This window comes from Perca fluviatilis, chromosome 9 (assembly GCF_010015445.1).
Source record: "Perca fluviatilis chromosome 9, GENO_Pfluv_1.0, whole genome shotgun sequence".
NCBI lineage: Eukaryota > Metazoa > Chordata > Actinopteri > Perciformes > Percidae > Perca > Perca fluviatilis.
Window position 1 is genome coordinate 27,598,249 of NC_053120.1, and position 26,429 is coordinate 27,624,677.

Consider the following 26,429-nt stretch of genomic DNA (forward strand, 5'->3'; position numbering starts at 1 on the left):
TGAAGTGACTTTGATGCAAACTCATAAAACACCGAATCAAACGCATACATTAAGTTGCCGTATATTATTTCCGTTTTACACACTTCTTTAAGCGTACAACTAGTGGTGGTTTGACTCCTCTGACCTGACCATACAGTGCTTCTCCAAAGCCCGGAGCAGTTTTCACTGGTTTTTCCCCTTTACACTGGACATGTATTGGACTTTTCTATATTTAGTCCCCTGTTCCCTCCTGAGCGGATATGGCGCCTGTGTTCCCACGACCCCTAAAGTTCCCTCAACGTAAGCTTGGCACAAAGGCATCTGGGGCATTTCTGGAGGAATCCACCTCTTTTTTTTTTGCCCTTATTATTACCTTATAAAGTCCTGCGATATCCACTGCACTGAATATGCTGCAGATATACCTCAACCTCACCTCAACAGTGACAGCTACAGACGAACCCGTCATTGTCGCCATCTCGGCGGTAAAACAGGACACACTGCAGACGAATAGCCTACGCTTGCAAGTACAGGGACCGCAAAACCAGAACTGGTCTGTTGACTAACACCTCCAGCCACACCACATAAAATTGAACTCACACTACGTCAAGCTGCGCTGTCTCTCAGAAGTGAGACCATTTATCCTCATATCGAGGCCTGCTAATGGCGAGAAGAGAGGGAAGTGGGACGTGTGTTCTAAACAGGGCAGAAAGATCTTTATCTCAGGGGTTTTACAGAAAGTTCCTCTCCTCTCAGATATAACCAAACGAGGACTATCACAGCCGCTCTGTTAAAACACATGACTAGCTGGGTATATATAGCTACGCCTCCACCCGAACTGGTGGAGTTAACTACAGAACTCTATGTGGTTTAGTTTGTCGAAGGCCTAAAGGCCCAGACAGGCAGTAAAGGCCCGGCTGTGCCTCACACATCAGCTAATTCTGGATGTTTTCCCGCACGACAACTGCGGTTTGAGGTCTGTGAATGCACCAGAACACATCTACTGCCTGTGACCATTCATCTCTAAGCTCAACTCCTGAACCGCCAAACGTGGAAATGAAATGAAATGAAATAGCAGATCTTTTTTAAACCTCTCAGCTAGTATCAAAAGCATATGAATGACATGAATGTAAAAACAGAATTGCTGTGTGTCCTGTGACAGTGCAGTGATTGCACACATGCACACTTGCCCCTGGGTCTCAGGCTTCTATAGGGATAGAGGACACCTTTGTCAGACGCCTTCCCAGAGGCGAGACAGTGGAAAAAACTGAGCACAGACACACAGCAGCACTCAGCATGCTCTCTGGCATACCCTGGGCGCTTCTGGCTAAACACTGGGGGCATCACTGGGACAACAATGCACATGCAAACTAAAAGCTTGTGCCTCAACAGACAAGATCATTTCAATAAGTTCAATCAGATCAAACCATAGACTGTATAAAATAGACTGAAATTAATGTATTTCGCACTGGTGGTTTTTCTTGCTGCAGTGAACTGCACGCGTGAATGAGAAGGGAAATAAGTAGGGCATTTGTAGAGTATTGGGGGTTCTGCTACGATGGTTTTCTTTCCATGAGTCATTTAGAGCATGATGGCTTGATAATGTGTCAACAACATGCTAAACACGTGCAAGCATATTAGCCAAAAGAAGCTATATTCTATGAGGGGAAAAGCAGATTCCTATAACAGCCAAGTCAAAGGCCAAAGTTTGTGTTGAAAAGAAAAAGTAAAATGCAATGATCCATTTAGTTAGCGCGATGAGAGCATGCTTCTGCACCACTGTGTTGCTGCTGCCGGTGTGAAATATTATTTTTCATACATGTATTGATTGTACAGTGAAAGCAATCAAAAGAGAAGATGCACCCCGCTGATCTAGTGAACTCTTATGTGCAGAGCAGGACTGCAGCTGTGTGGACAACACCTAACCGAGCTCTGGTGAGCAGCCTTGGTTTTAATGTTTAGGTCAATTCAGTCACTCCCGTCTTAGTCACATCAAAGTCCCGAGTTAAGATGGTAAAATGGGAAACCAGGTCCGAAACTGGAACCAAATTTTGCACGAACCAAGACAGAAATCCAAAAGTTCACAAGGGTGATTGCCAAAGATCAAATCAAAACAGAAACCTACATTATTTAAGAAGCGAAAGCCAACAACTCTTCTTTTGTGTTCAAAGCTAAAGAATATATTTTTAATATCAAAGCATTACTATATCAGAATAAATGCATGTGTGTGTGTGTGTGTGTGTGTGTGTGTGTGTGTGTGTGTGTGTGTGTGTGTGTGTGTGTGTGTGTGTGTGTGTGTGTGTCATCTTCAGGGTCGGACAGTCTCACCAGGCCTTTGCAGAGTGATGGTGAGGAAATATTTGTCTAATTTTAACAGGAGATAATTGAATTGCCTTAATATAGCCAGAATAGTAATAGCACACGCAGGCATGAGCGGAACATCTCCATGAATGATCAAAATGTTTCATGACTTTATAAAGTTGATACACTGTGACTGAGGCATGAGTAACTGAAGATGAGAGACACCTTAATGACAACTGACAAAAGGGAGATTTCTGGCAGACGGCTACATTTGTTTCAAAAAAGTGACATCTTGAAGAATAATCTTATAGGCTACTCCCCAAAATATGAGAGCTAACAAAGCACATTTTGAGCGAGACCCGGTGCAATTATTGAAAGAAATGCAACAGGTTGAAGGGATGAGAAAGATGGAGGAGTCATGGGATGTGTCTAGGCTATATCCAAAGGATTTCTTCTGCACGGCACGCTATTCGACGCTAAAAATAAAAACAGTAAAAATAAATTGCTTAAAGAAATGTTAGCGGATAATTAGGCCTGATAAATTGTTGACGTCATTCAAAATAGACCGTTTAAGAATAGCCTGTCTGTCCCCGAGTTGCCAAGCATCCCTGTCTAATATAGCCTCATCTATAGGCCTACGCTGCGTTCAATGACACAGCAACAGGTACTTCACTAACGGCTATATGCCATAAATATGTCCACACAGGAAGCCTTAACATCCAGATACTAAAAAAAAACTAAATGCGCAAGCTTCAAAAGCAAAATAAAAACATCTCATCTCACCTGCTCTCGGTCTCCTTCTCACCCGCTGGGTCGTAACCAAACCGAGAGGAAAAGTCGCAAATACAAAAAAAAATAAAAACAGAGATGTCCTGGTGAAGTCTTGTGTTCTGGTCTCGGGCTGATGTGAGATATTCACCTGGTCAGTAGTAGCGGATGGTTCAGGAGCGCTGCTTTCCAACAGCTGGCTGCTGCTGCCCGCCTCTCTCTGTCATCATGCCCCGCCTCCTCAGCCCCGCCATTGGACATCTCTCTCTCTCTCTCTCTCTCCCACCCCCCTCCTCGCCCCCCCTCCCCCTCCCACCCGCCTTCAAACGCACCAGTACTCAAGGCATGGCACTGAGTTCGCAGCAGAAATTACACTGCACTTCACTGTGTTTTTTATCAATGTATAGGGCTCATAGGTAGGGCTACTAAAATGATCCGTATTAGCCTACAGATCAGACACCAACCATTTGGTAAGATTTTTTTTTTTTAAGTAGTTTTGATTAAAGAGTTGGGGAGGGGAAAGTTGCCAGTGGAAAGTCCTGTTTTGTGATGAGTGATTTGCATCCACACAATCACATTACATTACAAAAAAAAATGTAAATGTGCACAGAAAATATGACTGGCCGATAGTTGTTATGACTGAAGGTTGATCTTGGCCTATTGGAGGTTCCAGGACCACGTTTTGGAAACCACCACACCAGACTGGCATCATTGGTGATCTCCTAATAAAGCTTTAACGGTTCTTAATTAAATAAAATCTAGATTATCAAGACAAATAGGCTAAAATAATAAATATCAAGATAATAAAATCAAGATCAGATTGTGGTGAGGCTATAAATACTTTTGTTACAGTTTCTTCTTTGAGATTATTACCACTTGTGAGTAATGCAACAATCTTCTCTAATTCAAGAGCAATATAAATAGAGCAGTTGGGTCTCTTCGGTTTTTTAAAGGGTGGTGATGATTTAATGAAATAAATAAATGAGGTGCTGGGTTACTTTTCGCTGGATAAATTCTAATTCCTATAGGCCTACAGCTGCCAACTGAAGGTCCATCTCTGCAAAATATTTAACTGCTACAGTTGCTTGGAAAATAGCAATATGGGGCACTGAATTTGATGAATTTACTGTATGTCAGACCACAAATGAGACAAGAATTAGCTAGCGCATCCAGCGGACCCCGCCTCACTCCCCGCCACTAGGAGACTACTTCGCCGGGAGGAGCGTGAATAGCAGCTCCGGAGATGGACCTTTAGTTAGTGGCTGTAGCAACTCAAATTCTACTGGTGCAATCCCCGGCACCGGGGGTCAGTACCGGACCGCCCTGACTCCCCGCCAGATCAGTTAACTTTCCGGCGAAGTAGTCTGCTACCGGCCGGGAGAGCCCCATATATTTGAATATAACCCCATTCATTTAAATATAACCTATGGAAATATAAAGAGCTGGGAAATAAATATGGCATCAGAAAATAAAAGTCCCCTAAAATAAATAGAAATCTTTTGGAAGTTTTATATAATAATTTATATTTAAAAACATTTGTTTTATTTATTTAATTCTATTGAACTACATTAACTCATTTATATGTCTGTAATATACAGTTATTCATATATTTATTGCCTTATTTATTTATTTATTTCAGGATTTATTTCATAAGCATAGGCTATTTATATATTTCAAAGGCATGTTTATTTCGATGTTTATATTCAATGGCATTCCAGTGAGCCCTTAATATAAAGTAATATCTACTTGCAACCACACCGTTTGCATGAGTTATATTTTAGATTGATTTTCCCTTTTAGACTGTTAAGATGAGAACAAAAGCCCCAAAAAAGATATGTAATTTTTTGCAACAGAACTTTGCTTTTTCTTGTTTCCTACCCTGAAAGTAATCTTGTGACCTCTTAGATTCACCTCACGACCCCAAGAGGGTGGGAACCTTTGCCCTAAAGACACAATCTCTTATTACGATTTGAGTGAGATTTATTTAATTTTTTTTCACGAACTGAAAATCCCATACTGATTGAGGGTTTGAAGCTGCACTCGATGTGTGAAATTAGAGGAATTACCCAGGGACTCTTTTTTAAAGCAGTTAATGGCAACAAAGTAACAAAACTAATTTTTCCATCTCACATCAACATGTTCTGAAAATGAATGTCTGAGTCATTTTAATCTTGGTGCACATCAAATGCTTTTCAGTAATGGGTCATTGGATCAATAATGTATTGTTGTAATAAGTATGATTAGACTTAATAAAAAAAATAATAATAATAATACAGTTTTGTGTATTAAAGGTGCCTGCACATAAGAGTGACCTTCTGGGTCAATAGACTGTCCTTTAATCAAAAGAGGAAGGTTCAAGTAAATTGGCAGGCATTCACTCTACTGAAGTGTCACTAATTCCCTACAGATGAATTAAGTGTCATATATCTATACCGGTATATTTAGACCAGGTGTGTCTCCCCTACATTATGGTTCAATTCTACTGTTTTGATTTGATCAGTCAAAATGCATTCTAATTGGTTATTAAACTGAACCCTAACGAAGGCTGCGAACTGAAACTATGATTGCAATTTAGTCCACCTCTCTAAATACAGGCCTATTGGTCGGACAAAATTACAGAAACACCTAACAGTAGGCTGTGATTCATTTTAACAACATCACAAGTCATAGCCCCCGGAATAACCCGAGTTCAATCAACAACTCCGATAGTCTCAACAAACATTTAATACAGGCTTCAAAGCGGGGGGCAGCATCTGTGGCAAGGCTGCCATATTAGATTGCATTATATTGTAGTTATTGGGTTCACATACTGTGCATGTCAAATGAAAAACACACAAATTAAACATGAATACAACTGTTGTATACAATATTTCTGTTTGAGTGCCATGTGTCCAAACTGCTGCATAGCCCATTTGCTGTTAATATGCGTTTATTCAGTTTATTCGCTATCCCTGGGTACCACTAATGAAAGTGAATGGTGGGACGGTAAAAGCAAAGCAAAGCTAAGACACTAATGGAAAACAGTCATGCTGTCAGCTTAATAGATATATTTAGAGGGAATAACTGAATCACTGCATGAGCTGCATTATTGACTATTTTTGGGATGTGACACAATGTACTCCTAAAAATAATATAGCGACACATTTATTAGCACAGATCATCTTTGGAAGTGTGGACAACAACTCTGTTTCTCTCTCTCTCTCTCACACACACACACACACACTCTCTCTCTCTCTCACACTCACACAGTCTCTCATACACTCTCTCTCTCTCTCACACTCACACACGCACACACTGTCTCTCTCTCACACACTCTCTCTCTCACACACACACACACACAGAGAGCTATGGACGTTCAAACACACACAGTAAAAGATCCCCAAGAGGTAACTCAAACTGTGCATCTGATGCAATAGTTAGCAACATCCCTTCAGACTGCCACAGCCTTTTTACCTCCAGGATTCATCGGCGTGGGTGCCATCAAACCGACAGAGAATAGCACCAACTCCCGTCTGTAAATACAGCAAGCTAATCACCTGCAGGGGAAATTGTATTTCCCCTCAGAGTTCTGTTTATGCAAGTGTGCTCTTCATACATTTATTCTAAACACTGTTAGAGCTCCAACAAGCCGGAGACTGAATTACAATCCAATCAACAGTTATTAAATATGACTAATGAATATAAGGCAAGAGCCAGCAAGTACAGAGATAAAGGAGCCTATGAGAACTTTCTGCATTTTTTTTGTTTTGTTTTTTCATTTTCCTGAAACTTCTCACTTCTGCTTTCGACAAGATCAGCCACGGTCCTTTTAGAGCATGTGGTGAGGCTGTCGAATTCAGAAATAGCCTCCATGGTCAGTGTACATGTGTGAGAGCAATTGTTCACATTGTGTACCTTTATAGCTACAGTCTTATCTACATCTCAACAGAATAGAGGGCTACACCTTTACTATCCCCCACCCCTCCACCAAACCTCCAAACCTCTAACAGAACAATAAGGCCTCTGTAAAACAAGTCACAGACTTGAAGTACGTCAAGTTGTTTGCGATCCAGCAGTGGTATGTGAAGTATTAGCCTATATGAAAATAATATTCAAATATGAATTCTAATAAATCAGGCAGATACTGGACAAGTAACTTTTTTAACAATATGGTTGCAATATGCATGTAAAAACAAAAGTACAGGGCACTGTTGTTTATTGTAAAATAAATGGATGCAATGAAGAAGAAAAAAAAAGCATCCCTAATAAAGTTTGCATGTTTCCACGGCAACTAGTGAAAAGGTAATTAGATTCAGAGAGTCTGAGGAGCTGGGTGAAGAATAAAAGAGGTATTCTACAATGAAGAGGGGTTAGCTAAGGTGGACGCTGCTGCAAATTCCTGTGCCCACCTGCCACGGTATCCTCTTGCACGGGAACAACTTTAGGGCTTTCTGGACTTGGAGTCACATTAGATTTTGCTTTATCATATGAAGTGCATGTCAGTTCTTCTAGTGTTTGTAGCAGACAATTAAATCGCCTGTTGAAAAGGGCTGTATAATCCTTTAATCACTTTATGAGGATAGAAAGGCTATCACATCATAAGAAGTAGGCTAATCTATTAGCCCATGAAATAAAATACGGCTTTCAATTCATAAGGATATATTTGAGTAATTTCAGGTCTGTTTTTCTTTTGTAGCAGGCCCTAGAAGTTAATGCTTCCAAATGGGATATAGTTTGTGCTATGTACACATTATTAAAATTTAATTACGTACAAGTTTGATTAACTTGTGGGACTGCATCGTTTTAATGCCCTTTTCCCCCCCCTGTCACTGTGTTTTGGGTTTAGTCCGGGAGCTCTGCCTCTCCCAGGAGCGCGTCCACGCATTGTTTCCGTGGATCCAAGAGAAAAAGTCCATTGTTGTTGCGAAGTTTTTAATCTGGCGATTTAAAGCCCATCACATGCTCAGACTGAGCAGCGGGGCGCTGTACCACAACAGGCAAACTACCGCAAAAAAAAAAAAAAAAAATCCACGTTGGAGAGGAAACTATTCATCCCGAAAAGGACCGAGGAAGACATTGTATTCACACAGCAATGCCAGTGCACTTTTTGGGGGGGACTTTAGGATTGACGGAATAAGTGCGTCCGACCAGCAAAAGCAACAACAACAAAAAAAAAACTTCTGTAGGAGAAACCGGACCGCCTGAGATTTATGATAAAGATGACGCTCAAGTACAGCCAGCGGTCTCTAATAGTTCTGTCTTTACTGGGGATTTTATCGGCTATCATGTCGGTTTTATCGGTGATTTTGATTTTCCAGCTTCAGTCTCAACAGACGGCAGTGAAGGAGTCTCCCCCTTCCACCTCGGCGCTCATACCCGCTCATATCTGGGCCGTCCTGCTGCCCGTCTCCACGGTGCTCTCTGCTCTGTCCCTCACCCTCCATTTAAGCTCTGTGGTGGTGTGTCTGCTCCACAGCTACTTTTCAACAGAGGTCTGCAGAGGAGAGCAGGACACTGAAAGGTATTTAGCCTGCATGTAACGCACCTCTTCTACGCTACCGCAAGTTTAAAAGAAACAAACACTTGCGACAGGCCTGTCAGCCGCATCACTCACTTGCATTGTGCTGCTCCAGTTTTTTTCTGAAATATATTGTCCGGTGACTAGTTCAAAACGCACCTGGTCGCGTTACTGCTAATTGCAGTATGACGCACATGGAAATGGCCAATTATGAGCAAGTGTAGGCCTGCTTTAACACCTTTAAAACAACACTATACGTTTTACAATGATAAAAATAACACTATATTTCTCTAACAAATAAAAAGTTACATTTATAAGCTATAAAACCCACCTTTGTTCCGTTCATGTGGTCTGGTCCAGCCAATGTTGGCGAACGTTGTTTAACGTTCTTGTGTTACTGTTGCAATGCTAAATTTTAGCATTATAGTGTCTTGTAAGTGTCACTTTTGGCTACTGTGGTAACTGTTAAGCAACGTTATATATTTACACATACCTACTTGTTTAAGTGCAATGAATGACCAGGGAAATGCATACCCCGTGTTGTGTTATGTAATGTAGCCTAATCCAACACAACCCTGTAATAAATCCTGTAACATCAACTGTTGTTGGTGTCTGTTTATGTAAATGATAAAACGATCAATATAAAAAAGGCAAAACAAATAACCACCCCGGATTCGAATCAATGCCTTCCTAAAAACATAATGGTTTAAGAATGGTATAAATTATTACAAGGCTATGGAACTTCATTGTATTGCATCCTAGGCTCCTATTTTCTGGTCACACGGTCAGTGTACAACACCCTTGCTATAAGTGGGGGTAAAAAAAAACTATACAATGTATCTGGTTAGTGTTCTTGTGCCCACACAATCTTCTTTAATTGTTCTCTGTAAACCACAGCGGACCCTGGTTGACTGCATTAAGTTTCATTAATAAAAAAAAACAACAGTTTTATAAGTATGAAAGTGTCTTCCGTATGTGTCAGTTCAGAGGCCCGTACTGCAATGTTGTTGGCCGACCCCCACCTCTCAAAGCCTATGAATCCCATCTAAACAATGGCCTTCCTCTCATTATGCACCCAGCACACAGCCTCTAGCTGGCCCTTTCCCATGTCGGTTTTCAAATCCAACAGCATACCCCAGGACCTCCCTACTGACAGAGGGGACATTCCAAGAAAATGTGAATAATAATGAGCTTCACAAAATATAGAGCATTTAAACATACCCAGCTAATTAATAATCAAATGCTTTAGGACTTAACAGTTCTGGTATACGAACTTATCAGGGGAGAAATAAAAAAAGATGAAGAAAAGTTGGATTGCATAGCAAAGAAGGTGCACCTGAGACAAAAAGAAAATTGTCAACACAGAAATTGTTGCATAAAATCATCTTCATTTATGCACTGATGAGAAAATAAAAACAAAATAGCAATGTTAAAAGTGTAAACATGTCTGAAAACCATATGACATCTGTTTCAATAGAGCAGACTGGTTCCTTTTGGATAGCAGAGCTGTACGACATGTGGCTATCGGACTGTTTTGCCTGGGGGTTTCTGTCTACTTGGCAGGTAAGAATGAAAAACTAGATTTTCATTTTTTTTTGGTTAAGATTCTGGATTTTCTCTGTAAGAACATGTTGCCCAATCTGGCATTTGTCATATATTTAAATCCTGAAATAAAGTAGAACTGGGCATCGGTTACTGCCTTCTAGCACATTTTTGTAGGTTTTCCTTGTGTAAGTGTGTTGAGCTTTCATAATTTGCATGCAGGGTACTCTTTTAGTCTTTAGCCTTCAACAACAAATTCACAAAGAGTGTCCAAAACATTGGCGGCGCAGTGGATTTTCAACAGCAGAGGCAAAAGCAGCACGGCTGCTTTCTCTCTGGCCCGTCCAGCGAGTCCATGAGAACAATGCATTCTTTGAGCAGCGTCCATGACTTAAGTGTTTTTAATGCTGAACCTGGCAGTGCTGTGGTGCTCTGTTCCACTGAGCGGCTTGTACTGGGGGGGGTTACTGGAGGCAGTCCCTCTATTGTGATGAGGTGTCGCCCTTATGACCCCACTTCAGCCTCAATCAAGAGGTAATAGAGCAAGGGACTGTAGGAGCAACACCAACAACTCAGGAAGTCACGTCACATCCCGGAGCCGTGCTTTTCTCCCCCTTCCTTTAGCATGCCAGAGTCCATGGTCCTTTTCCTGGAGATAAACATAGGACAACTCAGCTAAGAACAGCTAGCCTTTAAATGACATTACAACAACATTACATGAACTTTTGTAAAGCATCCAATTGCTGTGATGAGGAGAAAGAAATGTGAAAATAAAAATAAAGCTTAAACTGGGAAAAAAGCAGAAAACCCAGATGTAAGTTAAAAAAAAAAAAAAACTTGTTTAAAGTAATGTGGCCCATAATAGATGAATCAAATAAAAGATGAACGTTGCTTGCTGGTCATTTAGTGTTTCTGTGTATATAACTTCCCCTCTTCTCTTCCTTGGCAGCTATGTCCATCTTTATGCTCCTCATATTTGAGGTGGAGACAGGCATTGCAAGTGCTTGCGTACTCTCCTCTGGGATCTTAATCCTACTGGTCGTTGTGATCCACTCGCTGGTCAAAGCTTCTTATAGTGCCAAGCACTATCACAGCGACCACCTCGACACCCTCTTCCAGAATGACCACGGAAGCAGCAACATGCCCGTCTCCCGACACTGCGAGCTCAAAATTGGCGTGGACAAACCGCGGATGCAGCGCAGCCAGTCTCACCTCCAGCATCAGATCGCCTACCCTCAGTGTGGCAACCCGAGGCAGCAACAATACCAGCAACAGCAGTACTCCCCTGCTGAAGGCTCCCAGGGCCACGCTAGTGATAAAGACGGCTACAGCAGCGCTGGCAGTGGTCCCCGAATGCACAGGACCCTGTCTACTGAATCTGGTTTACTGCAGGCCCAGGCTAAACCCTGGAATGGGGTCAACAACGAGATGAGGAGTGTCCTTGCACGCAAGTCAGGGATTTCTGCAAAAGACTCTACTCTTGTGTGACATAAAGGAAGCTGAGCTTGTGGTTAGAGAAACTGATGACCTTTTTAAGCATCACTAGAGGACTGCTAACACAAGTGGCGTCTCAGACGGATGTAGAACGGTCAGTTTGGAGCTTTTTACACACACAAAAATGGGACAGAGATTGAAAGGCGTACCCAAGTTTTCCCCTTTATCAACTGATTTTTCCTGTTCAGATTATAAAGCATTTTTAACTTGATGAAAGACATATTGAGCACAACGTCTGTATAATTTGTAGTGTTGTTGTTTGAATGAGTTTGATTTAAATCTCCCCAGTGTTGCCCAAGTATGAACCTGGCAAATGTATAGCTTTGATTGTAATAATGTCAATACTTGCTCGCTGTATATGGTGGCTTGTTGCCAAATATTTGTGCACAATGTGCAGATGTGTTTTGTTATGTGTTGTTCAAAATGATTTCATATCAAGCATAAATTAATTAATGTTTTAGAAGATATAATTCAGTTTAAAAGTAGGATGCTTTTTTTGACACCTGAAAAAGGAGATTACGATAATGCTTCACAAAAAACCTGTTAACTTTAATTGTCATTTCAATACACGTGTAAAACCTTTATGAAAAAAATGAAAATGTATAATACAGGCCTGAATGTGATGTCGTCATGTCTGGAGGTAATACTAACCTTGGACACCTCAGTCCAGAGGTAATGAGGAAGTGGATGGGGCATGTGGAGCAGAGACAAGGGGACTGGGTGAGGGGGTCACATCATGTAAGCTTCATGCAGGTGCAAAGGAAAAACAGGGCAAATAAAACAGAAAATGTGAAGCTCCCATTAACTACAAAAGAGTTCAGAACAGGCCTGATAAATATTTTGCAGTTATTGGGGGGAATAAAACTGAAAGGAAGGAAAAAAACGTATTAGCTGATGTCCCAAAATATTACGTGATATACAATTAATAATAAATGGATTAAATAAAACAAAAACAACAAACAAAAGGCATGATATTGTGCAAAGAATAAATGCAGGAGGACAGGATAAAACTCCAGGCACTGAGTCACTTGCGTCTCTAATTTTACTCTCAAATAAGTCAAGTATGCAGAAATTCAGGAAAACGAGATGGATAAGGACTCACAAGTGGATCTTGGACATTTTTGTAGGGGTGGGTAGTATGACCAAAAAAGTAATAACCTATAATAATCATCTGGCTTATTTAAATATTGGCAATAATTGTGTCAGTGACTATTTTTTGTTTGGTAATTGTAATAAAAGTGTGTGAAAACCTCAAATGATGACTGTCCCTCGTCCAAATGGTTGAAGAAACAACCCTTGATACAGGCACAAGTATTTAGCAGTGAGAAACACCCTTATATTACCCTTACACTTTTTGCAGTTTTGCAAAAAAAAGAAAAAAAGTTCCATTACTTCTTTTACACATATTTAACCTTTCAAAGTTGAGCTAGATAACAGCCCCAAGAACTAACTTTGCCACATGACAAATGTTGGTGTACATCTAAATTTGCACATTTTTTGGCTTTTTACCACAAAATGCCACACTTTAGACATCACTGTGGCTCAGTCAGCATGTTCACTGCTGCCTCCTACCTGCGTCCTTGAGAGTTGCTAATCTGTTCCTTCATGCTGATGGCTTGACGGAGGAGGCCGTCAATGTTTTTGAAATACAAGCTGCTGTTCGTCATGCTCTTCACGGCACTGCAAAAACCAACAGATCAATCAAATTGTTATCAGTCATGACATGACAGTGCCTGGGTTCTGCAAATACTGTATGCAGGTCTACAGTATGCTTCTGCTCACCTGCATGCATACTCTACACTGTAGATGGCTCCTTGACTCTGCTCCTCCCAGCTCTGCATGTCTGTCTGTGTGAGGAAGGACAGAAAATACTACCATCAATTATTCTGAAGGAGTAAAACTACATTATACTATTAGTTGCTGCCCAGAGCATTTGACAGCAAAGCATACATTTTACCACCAAACACACGATCTCCATTGCTAATCCTGTCTTCTGATTTAAAAGTGGATGACAACTTTGACAACAAACACAAAAGCTTGAGACTTGAAAATAAGTCACAAAGTAATAAAAGCAACCAAACCCTACAGGGGAACTACAGGCTAAATCAGAATTCATACATGTTACTTCCTTACTATTGCATACCTCAGTTTTAACTACTTGATTTAAATGTCTCTGGTCTTTAATTGAGTAGCAGACATACTGATGATGTCATCTACAGACTTGTGAGTAGGGTTGGGCATCGAGAACCGATTCCTACTTGGAATCGGTTCAAAAATTACGATTCCATCGGAATCGTTTCTTTATTGGAATCGTTTGGAGGATTTGGTTTCAAATGTGATCATGGGTTCCAAATTTAATATGCGCAAGTTTTGGTTTCCGTAGCGGCCAGGCGCTTGTTGCGTTGCAGCCTTGGAGCAAACTGCAACCCACCTTTGAATAAAAATAAAACTTTCCTCTTATTTGTGAAATAAGCATGTGACCCGTTTCAACTCCACCCCTCAAAGAATCGGAATCGAGAATCGATAACAACCGGAATCGAAAGGAAGAATCGCAATTGGAATCAGAATCGTTAAAATCTAAAGGATGCCCGACCCTACTTGTGAGGGTTGTGTTGTTTACTGAGTGCATTATTACTGCCTCCCTTTCTACGTTGTGTGAATTTTGTCGAATCTTTTAAAAAGCAATTGAAGACTGCTATTCAAGCAGGCTTTTAGTTAGTCGAGGGTTTTTTATGGTTGTTTGTTATATTTTCTATATGCATTTTAACTTGTTGTATTGTATTACGTTTTATTGTGAAGCACTGTGATTTCTATCTGTGAAAGGTGCTATACAAATAAACTTTACTACTTACTTATTTATTTACTTACTTGTGGTATTTGTTTGTTTCTTGATACATTACTCTCAGGTTATTGTAATAAGGCGATAAAAACATTTTTTTGCGGTTGGTTATCCCTACTAGTTGTAGTTTTTTTTCCCCCAACAATGACACAGGGTGAATACCTTGTGTTGCACCAGTTCAGGCAGGGACCTTCTGACGTGTTCCTGCAGTCGGTAGAGAGCCACTGACGGCTCGTTAGCTAGCACGTACATGCTCTCCGTGAATTTGTCCGTCACTGTAGAATCAAAGAAGTACAGACAAATGCAGAGAATACCTGACCAGTGTTAGAAAAGGAGAGAAAACCAGAGGGGAAACATCCAACAGCATGGGACATGAACAAACAGCGATGTAAACATAGCTAGCATTAGCTTAGCGGCTAAGGCGAGCTAACAGCTACTAGCTTCGTTGCAAGGTGAACAATGAGGTAATTGTATGCTGATAAATTAAACTAATATTTACCTCGTCTAACTTTTAGTTGCATCTCCTGGTCCTCCATAATGCAGGGCTGCTTTATGCCAGAAACCGATAACAACACAATGCAGTTGTACGCGAAATGTGTCAGCTGATTCTTGCTTCTTCCGTATTTTTGTTTTCATGTGTCACACGACAATATTCCGGACAGAAATAACGATTATGAAATATTAGTTCTTCCTTCGAGGAGTAACGCGGTGATGCGTTACACCGGTTGAATCCAACGTGTCCTCGTTTATTTTGTGAAAATAAATGATTTATTAAATAGCTAATCAACTGAGCGACAAGTAATGTATCTCGGTACATTTCGTGCACTTCCAGCAAGACCCATCGTGCGACGCGAAATAATTTACTTTCAGTTTGTCCAAAAGGAAGTTAGCGCAAATTAGACTCTAAGGCTGGATGTGGTGAGTGGACAACGTTGCTTGTGCTTTATGAACTAATTGTGGCTACTTTTGAGGGCTGTACCACTTTATTTATTAGCTAGTTCATGTCTTTTTTTTTTTTTTTTATTGCAGTGATGATGCAGGCCAGAGGTGATGAAGAGGTTGCAGATGGCCAAAATAGTCGGTCATCTAACGCGAATGTTTGTCCTTCCGAGTCCAGAGATGAGAGGTCCAATGGTACCTATGCCTTTTTATATTTGATCTTTTAATATAAGTTCCTTGTCCGTGATCACTTTCTTGACACGTTACCTTTTTCTATGTAACATCTGTTGTCAACCCAGATGTTTGCAGTCTTAAAATAATCAGTTAAACCGAGAGTATTGCTTCCACTGACATGGCTATGGTTCTGCTTGGGCCAGTGTCTCCAGAAAACATGGATGTGGATGAAGAGGGTTTGTTCATACACCCCACCACTCTGACCAACAAGCAGCGTGGGAATGAGGTTACAGTACGCCCAGCAACATTAGACGGTAAGTACTGCCAAAGGACAAAATTGTGTGCTAGACAAGCAATAATGGTATTTTCATTGTATTGATCATATGAAGTTATTCAGATGTTATTTCCACCATGCAGCTCTGTCCATACACCAGTTGGCAGCTCAAGGCGAGGTTTCACAAGTGGCGGCACACCTGAGTAAAGGTGAGGAATTTGGATGTCACTATAGGCAGCCTATAACAGAATGCAAATGTAGGTATTGAATTGTACAATATTTCTACTGATGGGCCGTGACCAACTTTATTTTGCAGACAGTTCACTGCTGAGCAAACAGGATGAACGGGGCTTTACGCCTCTCATGTGGGCAGCAGCGTTTGGAGAGAAAGCAGTGGTGGATTTTCTCTTGGAAAAGGTTAGAAGTAAGAGACTGCTGTCCAGAAAGACACGCACATGTCCAAATGCACTCGCTTATCAATGTTTATGGGATTTTTGTTTTAGGGCGCAGACCCCAAAGCAATTGCGAGGGAGCGAGAGAGTGCCCTGACACTGGCCAGCTCTGGGGGTTATGTGGACATTGTCGAGGCTCTTCTCAGACATGGAGTAGACATTAACACTTACGATTGGGTACACAATGACTTTCTTTATGTCTGATGTGCCAACACAAATCCACAAGATGTATTAGTTATGGCAAGCCAACACACATTAAGATAGTTGTAAAGTATAGGAAACAAAATACAACTACATTGTGATTTGTATTTCATTCTCAGAACGGTGGGACTCCTCTTCTTTATGCTGTACGAGGGAACCACATCAAATGTGTAGAGGCACTCTTGGGTACATTGCATGTCTATGATGTAAAGTCATGATAAACTCTGACAAATTCTGTTTGAATGCTTTTTTTTTAACTGCCATTACTATACTCTCTTTAAGCCAAAGGGGCTGACATGACCATTGAGTCTGATTCTGGGTACAGTCCAATGGCCTTGGCTGTTGCCCTTGGACACAAAAAGAGTATGTATTGTTTTTTGTATACCTGAGAAATAAGTTTTCTCTTTTTATAAGAGGTTACTGTAAAAAATGTTTAGCTAAATTAACATTTTCATTTGTTTCCTAGTTCAGAAAGTGTTGGAGGACCATATTCTCAAACTCTACAAACCAACAACATGACACTGGTTAAAGTCAATAACTGGAAATCTGGGCTCACACAGTTGATCTCAGATCTGCAACCAGCTATCATCGATGGTGAGATGACCAAGACTTCTGTCACAATAACAAGTCATTGTAATACATCAGTTTATATGCAGAGACATTTAAACTAAAATGCAACATTGTGCAGCAGAATTATTTTGTTTGGCTGAAGGACAGCAAAAAAAGGACTGTGAACCAAGTTTTAATAAAAATTTATTTTTATAATGTGTGTTCCACTGGAATGGCGCTTTGACTTAAAAGGCACGATATAAGTTCAGAAAGCATCATTACAAGTGCTCTTATAATCACAAGAAACACATTAAATCTGCAATTAAAACTCAAATTTGGACTCCATGCCAAGCCTTCTGTGTTTGAGTAATGAAGAGTGAGATGGCTGGACAGATCCCTGAAAGCATCCATACCAAAAAAGGCCACGTTCAGATCAGTTCATGAGGTGGCAGCACAGATGACATGTTTCCCAAGTGCCACCACACCATCCTGCATTTTACTCAGGAGTCATTTCCTCTCTCACGAGACGACAAAAAAATGGTCATGAGGCTTTTTCCCCCAGGACATCCAAGGAATAAACAATAATTCTCCCAAAAAAGTCGGCACTATTCTCAAACATTATTTTTACTTTGTCCACTGCAGGGGCCTCCTGTATGGGAAAGCTGTGGGTGTGGAGTTAAGAACAAGATAAGCATGGCAATAATGAAAAGCATGCCCATGAAAATATTGTCCGATACTTATTATGACTCATCTACATCGGTAACAGGAAACACATCCTAGATCCTAGAGTGACAGGTACAGCTTCAGCCGCCGGAAAATAACAAACCCTGGTGTAGACCCACAGGCTAAATTTCAACAGATTAAGCCAGGATTGTATTTAGTATTACGTTAACTATCTGGTTAAACAATATTGGTGATGGAACACCAATATTTGTCTGAGAGAGTGGTTTTGGTAAGCCTAATGATTGTTCACGGTGCACATCATTGGTTGTAAAATGATGATTAATGAAGTTGAGTAAAGAGTTAAATGTAACATTTAAAGTTAACCTTGATTACTGGTAAATGATAGCCTGGGAAAACCCTGATGACCTTCCGGCAAATTTGAGATTTGCTCTGCAAGTCAGTCTGGCCAAGAGCCCATTCAAGCCCATTTCCAATTTTTCCAAATCGAGGCACCAATCACAACCGTAGAGACGGGCTTTACCCGATGACAAGCTGGCCACCGAAGCGCAGCAACCTGTTGATGCCGCTGTCGCTGCTACGTCACCTGGATCGTTGGTCTGATTGGTTGAAGGACTATGCAATTGCGCAGACCCACCCTCAGTTACAACTGAGAAGGGTCTGGTGTCAACCAGGCTAGGTAAATGAGTATGTGTTGTAGAAAATATAAGGTTCACTATTTTTAAATGTTGCCCCCCCCCCCCCATTTAGCATTGACCCTTTACAGGGTTATCAATCAAATCTCGGTCCGATTCTGCACAGTAAGACTCAAGGATATCTGAAGAGAGTTGTCGTCCTCTGGATAAAAATGACTGATCTCTGTAAAGGCTCCATCTTTTGGACAACCTGCGGGAAGGCACAAGTGGAAAATAATTGACCTTATCTTATCACACCTAACATCTTGTCTTGGAATAGTATGAAACACAACAAAACAAAATGAGAAGGCAGTGGATCAGGAAACAATTTGTGACGAGGTTCACAGTTGATAAATGTGATCTCTGAGTTTTACCGTCTAGTCTGCATGTTTTCGCGGAGAAGCCTCCCTGGAACTGGACCTTTAACTCGGACACCTTGACAGATTGGGGGAACTCCAGACACACCCATTGACATTCACCCTGTCAAAGACATGATGCTGATGACTCCCATGGACATTCAGGGTGTGTGTGTGTGTGTGTGTGTGTGTGTGTGTGTGTGTGTGTGTGTGTGTGTGTGTGTGTGTGTGTATATATATATATATATATATATATATATATATATATATATATATATATATATATATATATATTCCATCCTACATAGGAATTGTAAGTAGGGTTTTGAATATATTGTCCGTTTACAATGGACAATCTACTAAATAAACATTATTTAGCCAGTATTAGGGCTGTGCAATTAATCAAACTTTAATTGTGATTATGATTTTGGCTCCCAACGATCACCAAAACAGAATAATCGAGAAATACAATTATTTAGCTCATTACATTTTGCAAGTAAACTCTTATTTTCTCTTGTGTTCTGAATGAAAAAATAAAGTTTAAATAGGAAAAGCATTAAGGCAAATTTCACAGCTGTATGTGTTTTTTACTGTTGATTTATTTAACTTTTTCCACTGTTTTTTAAGTTCAATAATTGCAACATCTTTCCAGAAGTCAACGAGCAATCGTGTTAAATTATCGTGATTTCAATATTGACCAAAATAATCGTGATTAGGGCTGTGCTCGATTAAAGAAATTCTTAGTCGACTAACTCTCATTCAATTGTATCGACTAATCGATTAGTTGATTTAATCGACAGATCTGTAAATCTGAGTTTCTCCGCAAAGAGTCATGCAAAAGCACCTTTTACTACAATTTGTGTGTTTAAAATATGTTTGAAATCAGTGTTCTTATAAAGCGTTGAAAAAAGAGCATAAAACATGACTAATCGACTAAAGAAATCCTAGTTGACTAAGACCAAAATGACCGATTAGTCGACTAATCGACTAAGAGGGAACAGCCCTAATCGTGATTATTTTTTTTTTCCATAATCGAGCAGCCCTAGCCAGTATGCATACTAAGTACACTTGACTTTTGAGTATACTGTTGACGTACACTAGTCTACCGCAATGCAATGCAGAAAAAAAAGAGCTTAAAACAAATGTGGATGGCGGTGATGTGACATCTCAGAAGACTTTACAGAACCAGAGACCGATAGAGTATCTTTGACAGAACTAATACATTTTTGGAGAAAACAATGTACACTTCTAGAGAAGTTTATGTATAGACTGTATGAGTTTAGGTGGCATTCTAAAGCCGCAGTTTGAGTATTATCATTTGTATCACCTGTAATAGTCTTAACTAAGTATGTCGGTTATACATTAACTGCAAAAATAGGGTAAGTTACCATTGGTATTAGTGTTTAATACATACGGTTTACAATAAGTATGTTTATAACACTGGGGCTGCTGCAGTTTTACCTGGTCTGAGTTCCAGCACGTCTCTTCATTGCGGTCAAACAAATATTTCTTTCCATACTGCTTCACATCTCTGTTTAGCACTGAACTCACCCTAAAATGAGAGTGACATAATCCCAGCTGTTAGTTTGAACGTCTCCTGGCTAACGTAGAGCATGTGTCATCTACGAGTCGTTTTGTATTGACCTAACGAGAGACAGCCGTTCAAATATGACATTTAGGTCCATTGGCTATGTCAAAATGAATAACCTTAATTCATTTATAGTTACTTACCTGCTGTGAGTTTCGCCGCAAATCAACGAGGATGCCATGTCTAAACAATTTGAAAATGCCGTACAGCGATCCGGCCACGCTGGTTCTTTCTTTACGACAGTGACGTACATAGGTAGCTAGCTGTTTGTCTTCCCGCCACTAGATGGAGGTCACGGTCCGTCCAAATATTGCATGGCGCTGTTGCTGTTTGCTGCCCAAAACTGAAGGTAAAGTCTTTTCATCTTCATCTAAGGTCCCGGCGGCTCACAATTAATAATTAAGAGCATAAAACATTAAATTTAATTCGACTCTTTATAATCTGTGTGCCCATTAGGCTGGCCAGAAAGATGCTACGTGCTGTTCTCCTTCATGTTTCCCTGCATGTCTCACTGTTGTCTACAGGAGGAGACACAAAGGTCAGGGAGATAAGAATCGATTAGGAAAAGAGGATTCTCAAGAGGTGAATCAATCGGCTAACCGATTGCAACCTTCAAATGAAACATGCAGAGTAATAGATACAAAAAAAACAGCTTTAAATGTTACATGTGTGTTAAAATAAATCTGTGATTGTGTTTACAGCAGATTGGTTGATCCCATAAAAGAACCAATACCAGCATACGTTGTGCTGCTTTTATCAGTGAGCATATTCCTATAACTCTCTTTCTTTCATAACCAGGGAAGCAATAGCACAGCCGACCAAATATGTGTGAGGGAGAGAGCCTGTATTTGGCACATGGCTTATTGCAGATGGAGAACTCCTGCTGAGGTTTTGTCACAGTGCCCCTCACTGCAGATAATCAATAGGTCTGAAATACAAAACCTGATGAAACCCAGCCTCCGTTAAAAAAAAAGAATTGCGCAGGGCAACCTGGGTATAACTGCATTTTACACACACACACACACACACACACACACACACACACACACACACACACACACACACACACACACACACACACACCTTAGCCCTTCCACAATCAGCACCACACACTTAGACTTTGTAAGCCTTCGTACTGCAGGTTTGGATTTACAGCCCCCTGTCAAGTCAGATTAAGTATAAATTGTGATTTAAAGCTGCTGTAATATTTGTCCCGTATCTGTGAATGGCCGCAAATGTATATATCATTGGGAGTTTTGTAGAGTTGTTAATCAGAAACGCTGGCTCAACAATTCATTTGCCAGGTGCTCAGATTATGGCCTGTAGCCATTTTGGACCTTTCACTTGCCCAACATACCCATGTGGGGCCTCACATGGGTGAATGATGAGTTGGCATAGGAGGTCCGTGAAATGTCTGCTGGCGCCATAAAAGGTCCCATATGTGTTTTACCCATGTGGACTGCTGGTGAGGCCAAGTTGGACTGCAAGTAGAGCCCACATGTGCAATCATAGGAAGAACCCACATAGGCTCTTTGTGTCCAATAAATGGAAGAGCTTGACACGTCAGGTTGCCAGGTAACCAGTGGAGACTCCGGGAAGTTACTGCACCCACCCGAGAAATAGTCCGGCCCCATAAAACCACAACTTGCCATTTTTACACATTGTTTTTTGTATAGGTCAAACAAATGACATATATATGTGTTAGTTATTGAGCTTTAGAGGTGTTTGGACAGAGCCAGGCTCGTTGTTTCCTCCTGTTGCCAGTCTTTATGCTAAGCTAAGCTAACTGACTCCTGGCTGTAGCAAGGGGGTAAGCCTCTCCCCGGAACGCGTAGCTCCTATGACGCCATTTTGATGCTACCAAGCCATCACCTCCCGTTAGCACTCCATTGAATGCCATTCATTTTGGCACCACTTTGACAGAGAATAACTTTACATCTGAAGCGTTTAATTTGTCCATTGTTTATTTCTAAAGAAACACGACAATTAAAAGTCTCCATTACCTTGTATCTCACATTATGGCTCCGTAGTAGACGTTTTTGTAAAAATATGCTAACGATTTTGTCATAACCAAGCAACTTACTGTCGCATAGTAGAGGAATTACCATATAGTACAGGAGAGGCTCGCAGGCATTTTTGACTTACATGAGCTGTTTAAGTTTAATTACTAATGATAACTAGTATTTTAGTTAGCAAGCCTGTGCCTATGTTATCTCCTTACATATACCTACGCTCTCCGTCTCTGCAAGATTGGGAATGATTGAGATTTCTCTTGGCACAGCTACCAGAAGACTTCCAACTTCCAGACACGTTGCTCACGTCACATCTACATCTTCAAGCTCAGTTGGAGGCTGCGCAGTAACGCTCAGCGCTCACCGGAAGTGCTTTTAATATCCTTCACTGGTCTCCGTCCAGAGCAACGGGATCTGTTGGTCCAGTTTATATATGTCAATGGGCTGTAACCTTATATTTTACGGACACACATAAGAGTGGTATTGATCTTCTCATCCAACTTTCCGAAAGAAAGTGAATAAGAATGTTATTTCACAAAATGTCAAACTATTCCTTTAACCTGGGCTCATCACTCGGGCCATGGTGGGCTTAAAGGGGGATCTTTATCGATGTCACAACTGTTTCAGTTACTTGCCTCCAAAATATTTCACAATTAGTTTTGTTGTCATGTGAAAAAGCAGCTTTTATTTACATGTCCGGTTTAACATCTCACGGTCAACTTTGTCACAATGAAACTTTTCTGTCCTTTCTTGCTCGCTGAGCTTGTTAGAGGATTACCTTCACCTCTGTCACTGACTCGGCCTAAACCCTCATGTTCCCTCAGCCATCTTTGTCACATTTTCACCACAGCGGTTTCCATTTCTCTCTGTGTTTGTCACCTCTCTAGGTTATGTCCCAACGAGGCAGTGGTGTTGGGCTTAACCCCAGCTGGCTTTTTGGTCTTTTACATGAAACCTCTTTACCTTCCGTGATGATACTTAAAGTCTTAGCGGTTTCTCACTCTGACTTATTACAAAGAGCCTGTACCGAAGAGAGGTATCATGCTCAGAATGAGTAATCATGGCAAAAAAGTGCACCCTTCCGTGGAGCCTCGGGAGAGCATCAGATTGTCGTTGTGAGCAGAACATCTTTTCATACCCTCAATGTGATCATTAAATATTCTTTCATTGAAAAGCATGCACATTACACCTTGGAGATGGAGCAGTGAGATACATGAGAAAAGTCTGTCTATTCAATTTGGGAATAGGTACCAACAAAGTGTTGTACATATTTCTATTTTACGTAATGCAAATGATAACCATTAGCCCTTGTGTTGACTTCGGGTCAAATTGACCCATTTTCAGTTTTTGTTTTATATCAGAAAATATGGGACGTAGAAATAAGTGCTGAAAATGTGTAGAAGAAAAATGTAACAATTTAAAACGTTGGAAAAAGCAAAAACAAGCTCCAGTCTTGGCAACAGAATCAGGGTCATTCTTGAAGGATATACTGCTCATTGTTTTTATTTATTTTATAAAAGTGTTGTTCTAGAGAGAAGTGCATCAATATTAAGCATCAAATTTTCCTTGTTTGCAATTTCAGTGCAATTCCTCGGTCACTAATGTTGTTGAAAACGAAGATTTCCTTTTTATCGTTTACAGATACCTGAAGACAAACAACGTCTATCGCAATGAATAAAGATGACGGAGATAGACAGCCATGGCCCCGTGTCATCTGAAATGGATGGGTAGTCTGACTGTACTGAGAAGTAAATAAGCAGGTGCTTCAGGAGGTAAAACAGTCACTCTGGTCTATTCCAGAGTTTATGAGCTGTGGGCACTTGTGCAGATTGTCTTAATGAGTTAGGTGATTAATGCCCGTGCTGCTGTCAGTGGAGGGACACAGCTTTCGGGCTGGGGCAGCACCACAGCACATTAGGCTGTCCCCTTTTGGTCCACATGACAAACTGGCTCTGTGACTTCACTGAACTTTTTTTTGTGGTTTACTTTGATTAATGAGAAGTCCGCCTTGAAAAATGAAACTTTCTGGTGCGATGGGGGAGTCGGTTGGTGTGAAAACAGTAGGTGTAGTCACTGGTAGTGTGCGTTGAGGCTTAACAAAATAGATAAATATATAACTATAACTTCTGAAGTTTAGTAGTTGGAAGTTTTACATTTTGCATCCGTCATCTTGGGACAAATCAGTAGTTGATGATAGCTGTAGTTAATGATTTAACACACTGCCTTAGGCCACAGACAGCATCCTTTCTAATCTGACTAGAGAATGTCGGAAATTAGAATGACATGATGCCGCTTAGCGGTCGTAAATCATTTACTTCAGGAAGACAACATTTGGCGTTCTTTGGGCTACAGCTAATTTTAATAAAGCAGGAAATGGGCAGAAACGTGAGGCACATCTGTCGACTGCTGCAGCAATTAACACTGGATCTTGAGTCGCGGTGCCGTTTGCTGGCAGAGCTCCTCACTCATCTCCATGTTGAAATTTTCTGCTCCAGTTTGAGCGAGGTTCTCTAATTAAATCATTAAAAAGCAGAGCATTTGCACAATATGCTCCGCTGCCTTCATTACAAAGCACAATCACTTGTAATTTATTCACTCACACAATTAAGGAGCTTTGGGTTTGATTCGTTGTCTGTGTGAGTTCACTCTCCTCTATTTTTTTTTCTTATTATTATTCCAGGCAGCGTAAAGGTGGACATGCATGCTTTCACAGCTTTAAAGTGCCCAAATAACACCCCAAATCCCAGAAAAATCCCTTTTTTTCTGGGATATGGGGTGTTATGTGTGTCTCTGGTGCTTCCACACGCATACAAACTTTGAAAAAAATCCATCCATGCTGTTTTGAGTGACATACGGGTTTCTGAATGTGTCCTGCCTTCAGTCTCCGGGTGAGCTGGTCAAAATCGGCACGGCTTTCTACGTCACTAGCCGAAACGAGCTGGCTAACCGCAACCGTTAGCATGCTAGCGCTCGCATGCTACCTCGTTCTCAATGGCAAAGCACTGCTACAACACACACAAATTCACCATAATCTACAAAAGAACTATTTACATGTGCGCCCTCGTTTAGAAGAAGTCTCACGGCTAATCCTGCCTTGTAACTGACCGAAGTTGGAGAAACGGCCTTTCTTTTACTGTCTGTGGAGCTAGCGGACATGATCTATGATCTGAGCTACTGCGCATGTGCCAGTGCAATCAAAGATAGTACAGAAGAAAAGATGTCTCACTCTGTAGCTAAAACAGAGACCTGAACACAGGGTGAAAAGAGGAGCTGCAGCAATGTGGAGTACAACAAAAATATGGTGTTTTTTGAAAATTAAACCATGTAAACCTATTCTGGTACAACCTTAAAATACAATTATGAACCTGAAAATGAGCATAATATGGGTGCTTTAAATTACTGAAAGATTGGGTTCCTGGGTGCGCCCATATATAGAGGTTTGCTCCTTGACACAGTGGCCGCTGGTTTGACTCCGACCTGTGGTCCTTTGCTGCATGTCATTCCCCCCTCTCTCTCTCTCTCTTTCTCTCTCTCTCTCTCTCTCTCTCTCTCTCTCTCCCCTTTCATGTCTTCAGATGTCCTATAAAAATAAAGGCCTAAAATGGCCAAAAAATAATCTTAAAAAAAAAATGATGGATGACTGGAGCATAATGGAACCCTGGGATTATTTAGCACAGTGTCCAAGCGGTTGGACACACTTTGCTGGCAGAATCACAGTGAGAATATACGGTCATCTTGTATACGAACAATACAAGGTGACAAGCAAGTATAGAGCATGAGTCAAATTTGTTCCCCCGGGCTTTGCATCCCCGGCTATGTGCAGTGCCGCGATGGGCAGGATTTATGAAGTGTGGCCGCTTCTACTTCATGCTCGAGCAGTCAGAATCCCTGCTTGCTCATGATGTGGTTGGAGGCCCCCAGGATATGCCTCGCTCAACCCCTTCTCAGTCTGCAGCCTCGCTACCACAGGGGCAAGCCCAGGCCTCTGATATCTCAGCAAGGAAATGGGCCTTCAGTAATGACTGGAGCACTAGCAGGCGCTCGCAGGAGATCACAGTGCAAAGAGAAGCCAGAGCGTATCATTTTACGGTGAAGTCACAGGGATTTGTCAC

The 26,429-nt window shown here is 41.0% G+C and overlaps 4 protein-coding genes across 7 annotated transcripts; 2 read left to right on the forward strand and 2 right to left on the reverse strand.

Annotated features, from left to right (window-relative positions):
- Positions 1-7,711: 7,711 nt before the first annotated feature.
- On the forward strand, positions 7,712-12,834 carry tmem221 (transmembrane protein 221). The gene is made up of 3 exons (XM_039810829.1): positions 7,712-8,545; positions 10,020-10,105; positions 11,034-12,834. Exons 1-3 carry the CDS (start codon positions 8,235-8,237, stop codon positions 11,570-11,572), a joined length of 936 nt encoding a protein of 311 aa, XP_039666763.1. The 5' UTR covers positions 7,712-8,234; the 3' UTR covers positions 11,573-12,834.
- borcs8 (BLOC-1 related complex subunit 8) lies at positions 9,387-15,077 on the reverse strand. 2 transcript variants are annotated; one of them, XM_039810835.1, is made up of 6 exons: positions 14,917-15,077; positions 14,580-14,692; positions 13,361-13,425; positions 13,151-13,258; positions 12,230-12,321; positions 9,387-10,733 (listed from the first exon to the last, which is right to left on the reverse strand). In XM_039810835.1, exons 1-5 carry the CDS (start codon positions 14,951-14,953, stop codon positions 12,240-12,242), a joined length of 405 nt encoding a protein of 134 aa, XP_039666769.1. In that variant the 5' UTR covers positions 14,954-15,077; the 3' UTR covers positions 9,387-10,733; positions 12,230-12,239. The 2 variants fall into 2 exon arrangements, with proteins under 2 accessions (XP_039666769.1, XP_039666770.1); XM_039810836.1 differs by lacking the exon at positions 12,230-12,321.
- Positions 14,604-17,219, forward strand: rfxank (regulatory factor X-associated ankyrin-containing protein). Of its 3 annotated transcripts, none has more exons than XM_039810830.1 (9): positions 14,604-14,881; positions 15,447-15,551; positions 15,734-15,844; positions 15,948-16,013; positions 16,121-16,221; positions 16,308-16,433; positions 16,577-16,643; positions 16,740-16,820; positions 16,924-17,219. In XM_039810830.1, the coding sequence occupies exons 2-9, from the start codon at positions 15,449-15,451 to the stop codon at positions 16,974-16,976; spliced, it is 708 nt and encodes a 235-aa protein (XP_039666764.1). In that variant the 5' UTR covers positions 14,604-14,881; positions 15,447-15,448; the 3' UTR covers positions 16,977-17,219. The 3 variants fall into 3 exon arrangements, with proteins under 3 accessions (XP_039666764.1, XP_039666766.1, XP_039666765.1); XM_039810831.1 differs by lacking the exon at positions 14,604-14,881 and adding an exon at positions 15,132-15,335; XM_039810832.1 differs by lacking the exon at positions 16,308-16,433 and having other exon boundaries at positions 14,686-14,881.
- On the reverse strand, positions 17,194-20,571 carry LOC120565230 (nuclear receptor 2C2-associated protein). The gene is made up of 5 exons (XM_039810833.1): positions 20,449-20,571; positions 20,179-20,269; positions 18,736-18,841; positions 18,505-18,572; positions 17,194-17,670 (listed from the first exon to the last, which is right to left on the reverse strand). The coding sequence occupies exons 1-5, from the start codon at positions 20,556-20,558 to the stop codon at positions 17,548-17,550; spliced, it is 498 nt and encodes a 165-aa protein (XP_039666767.1). The 5' UTR covers positions 20,559-20,571; the 3' UTR covers positions 17,194-17,547.
- Positions 20,572-26,429: the final 5,858 nt, after the last annotated feature.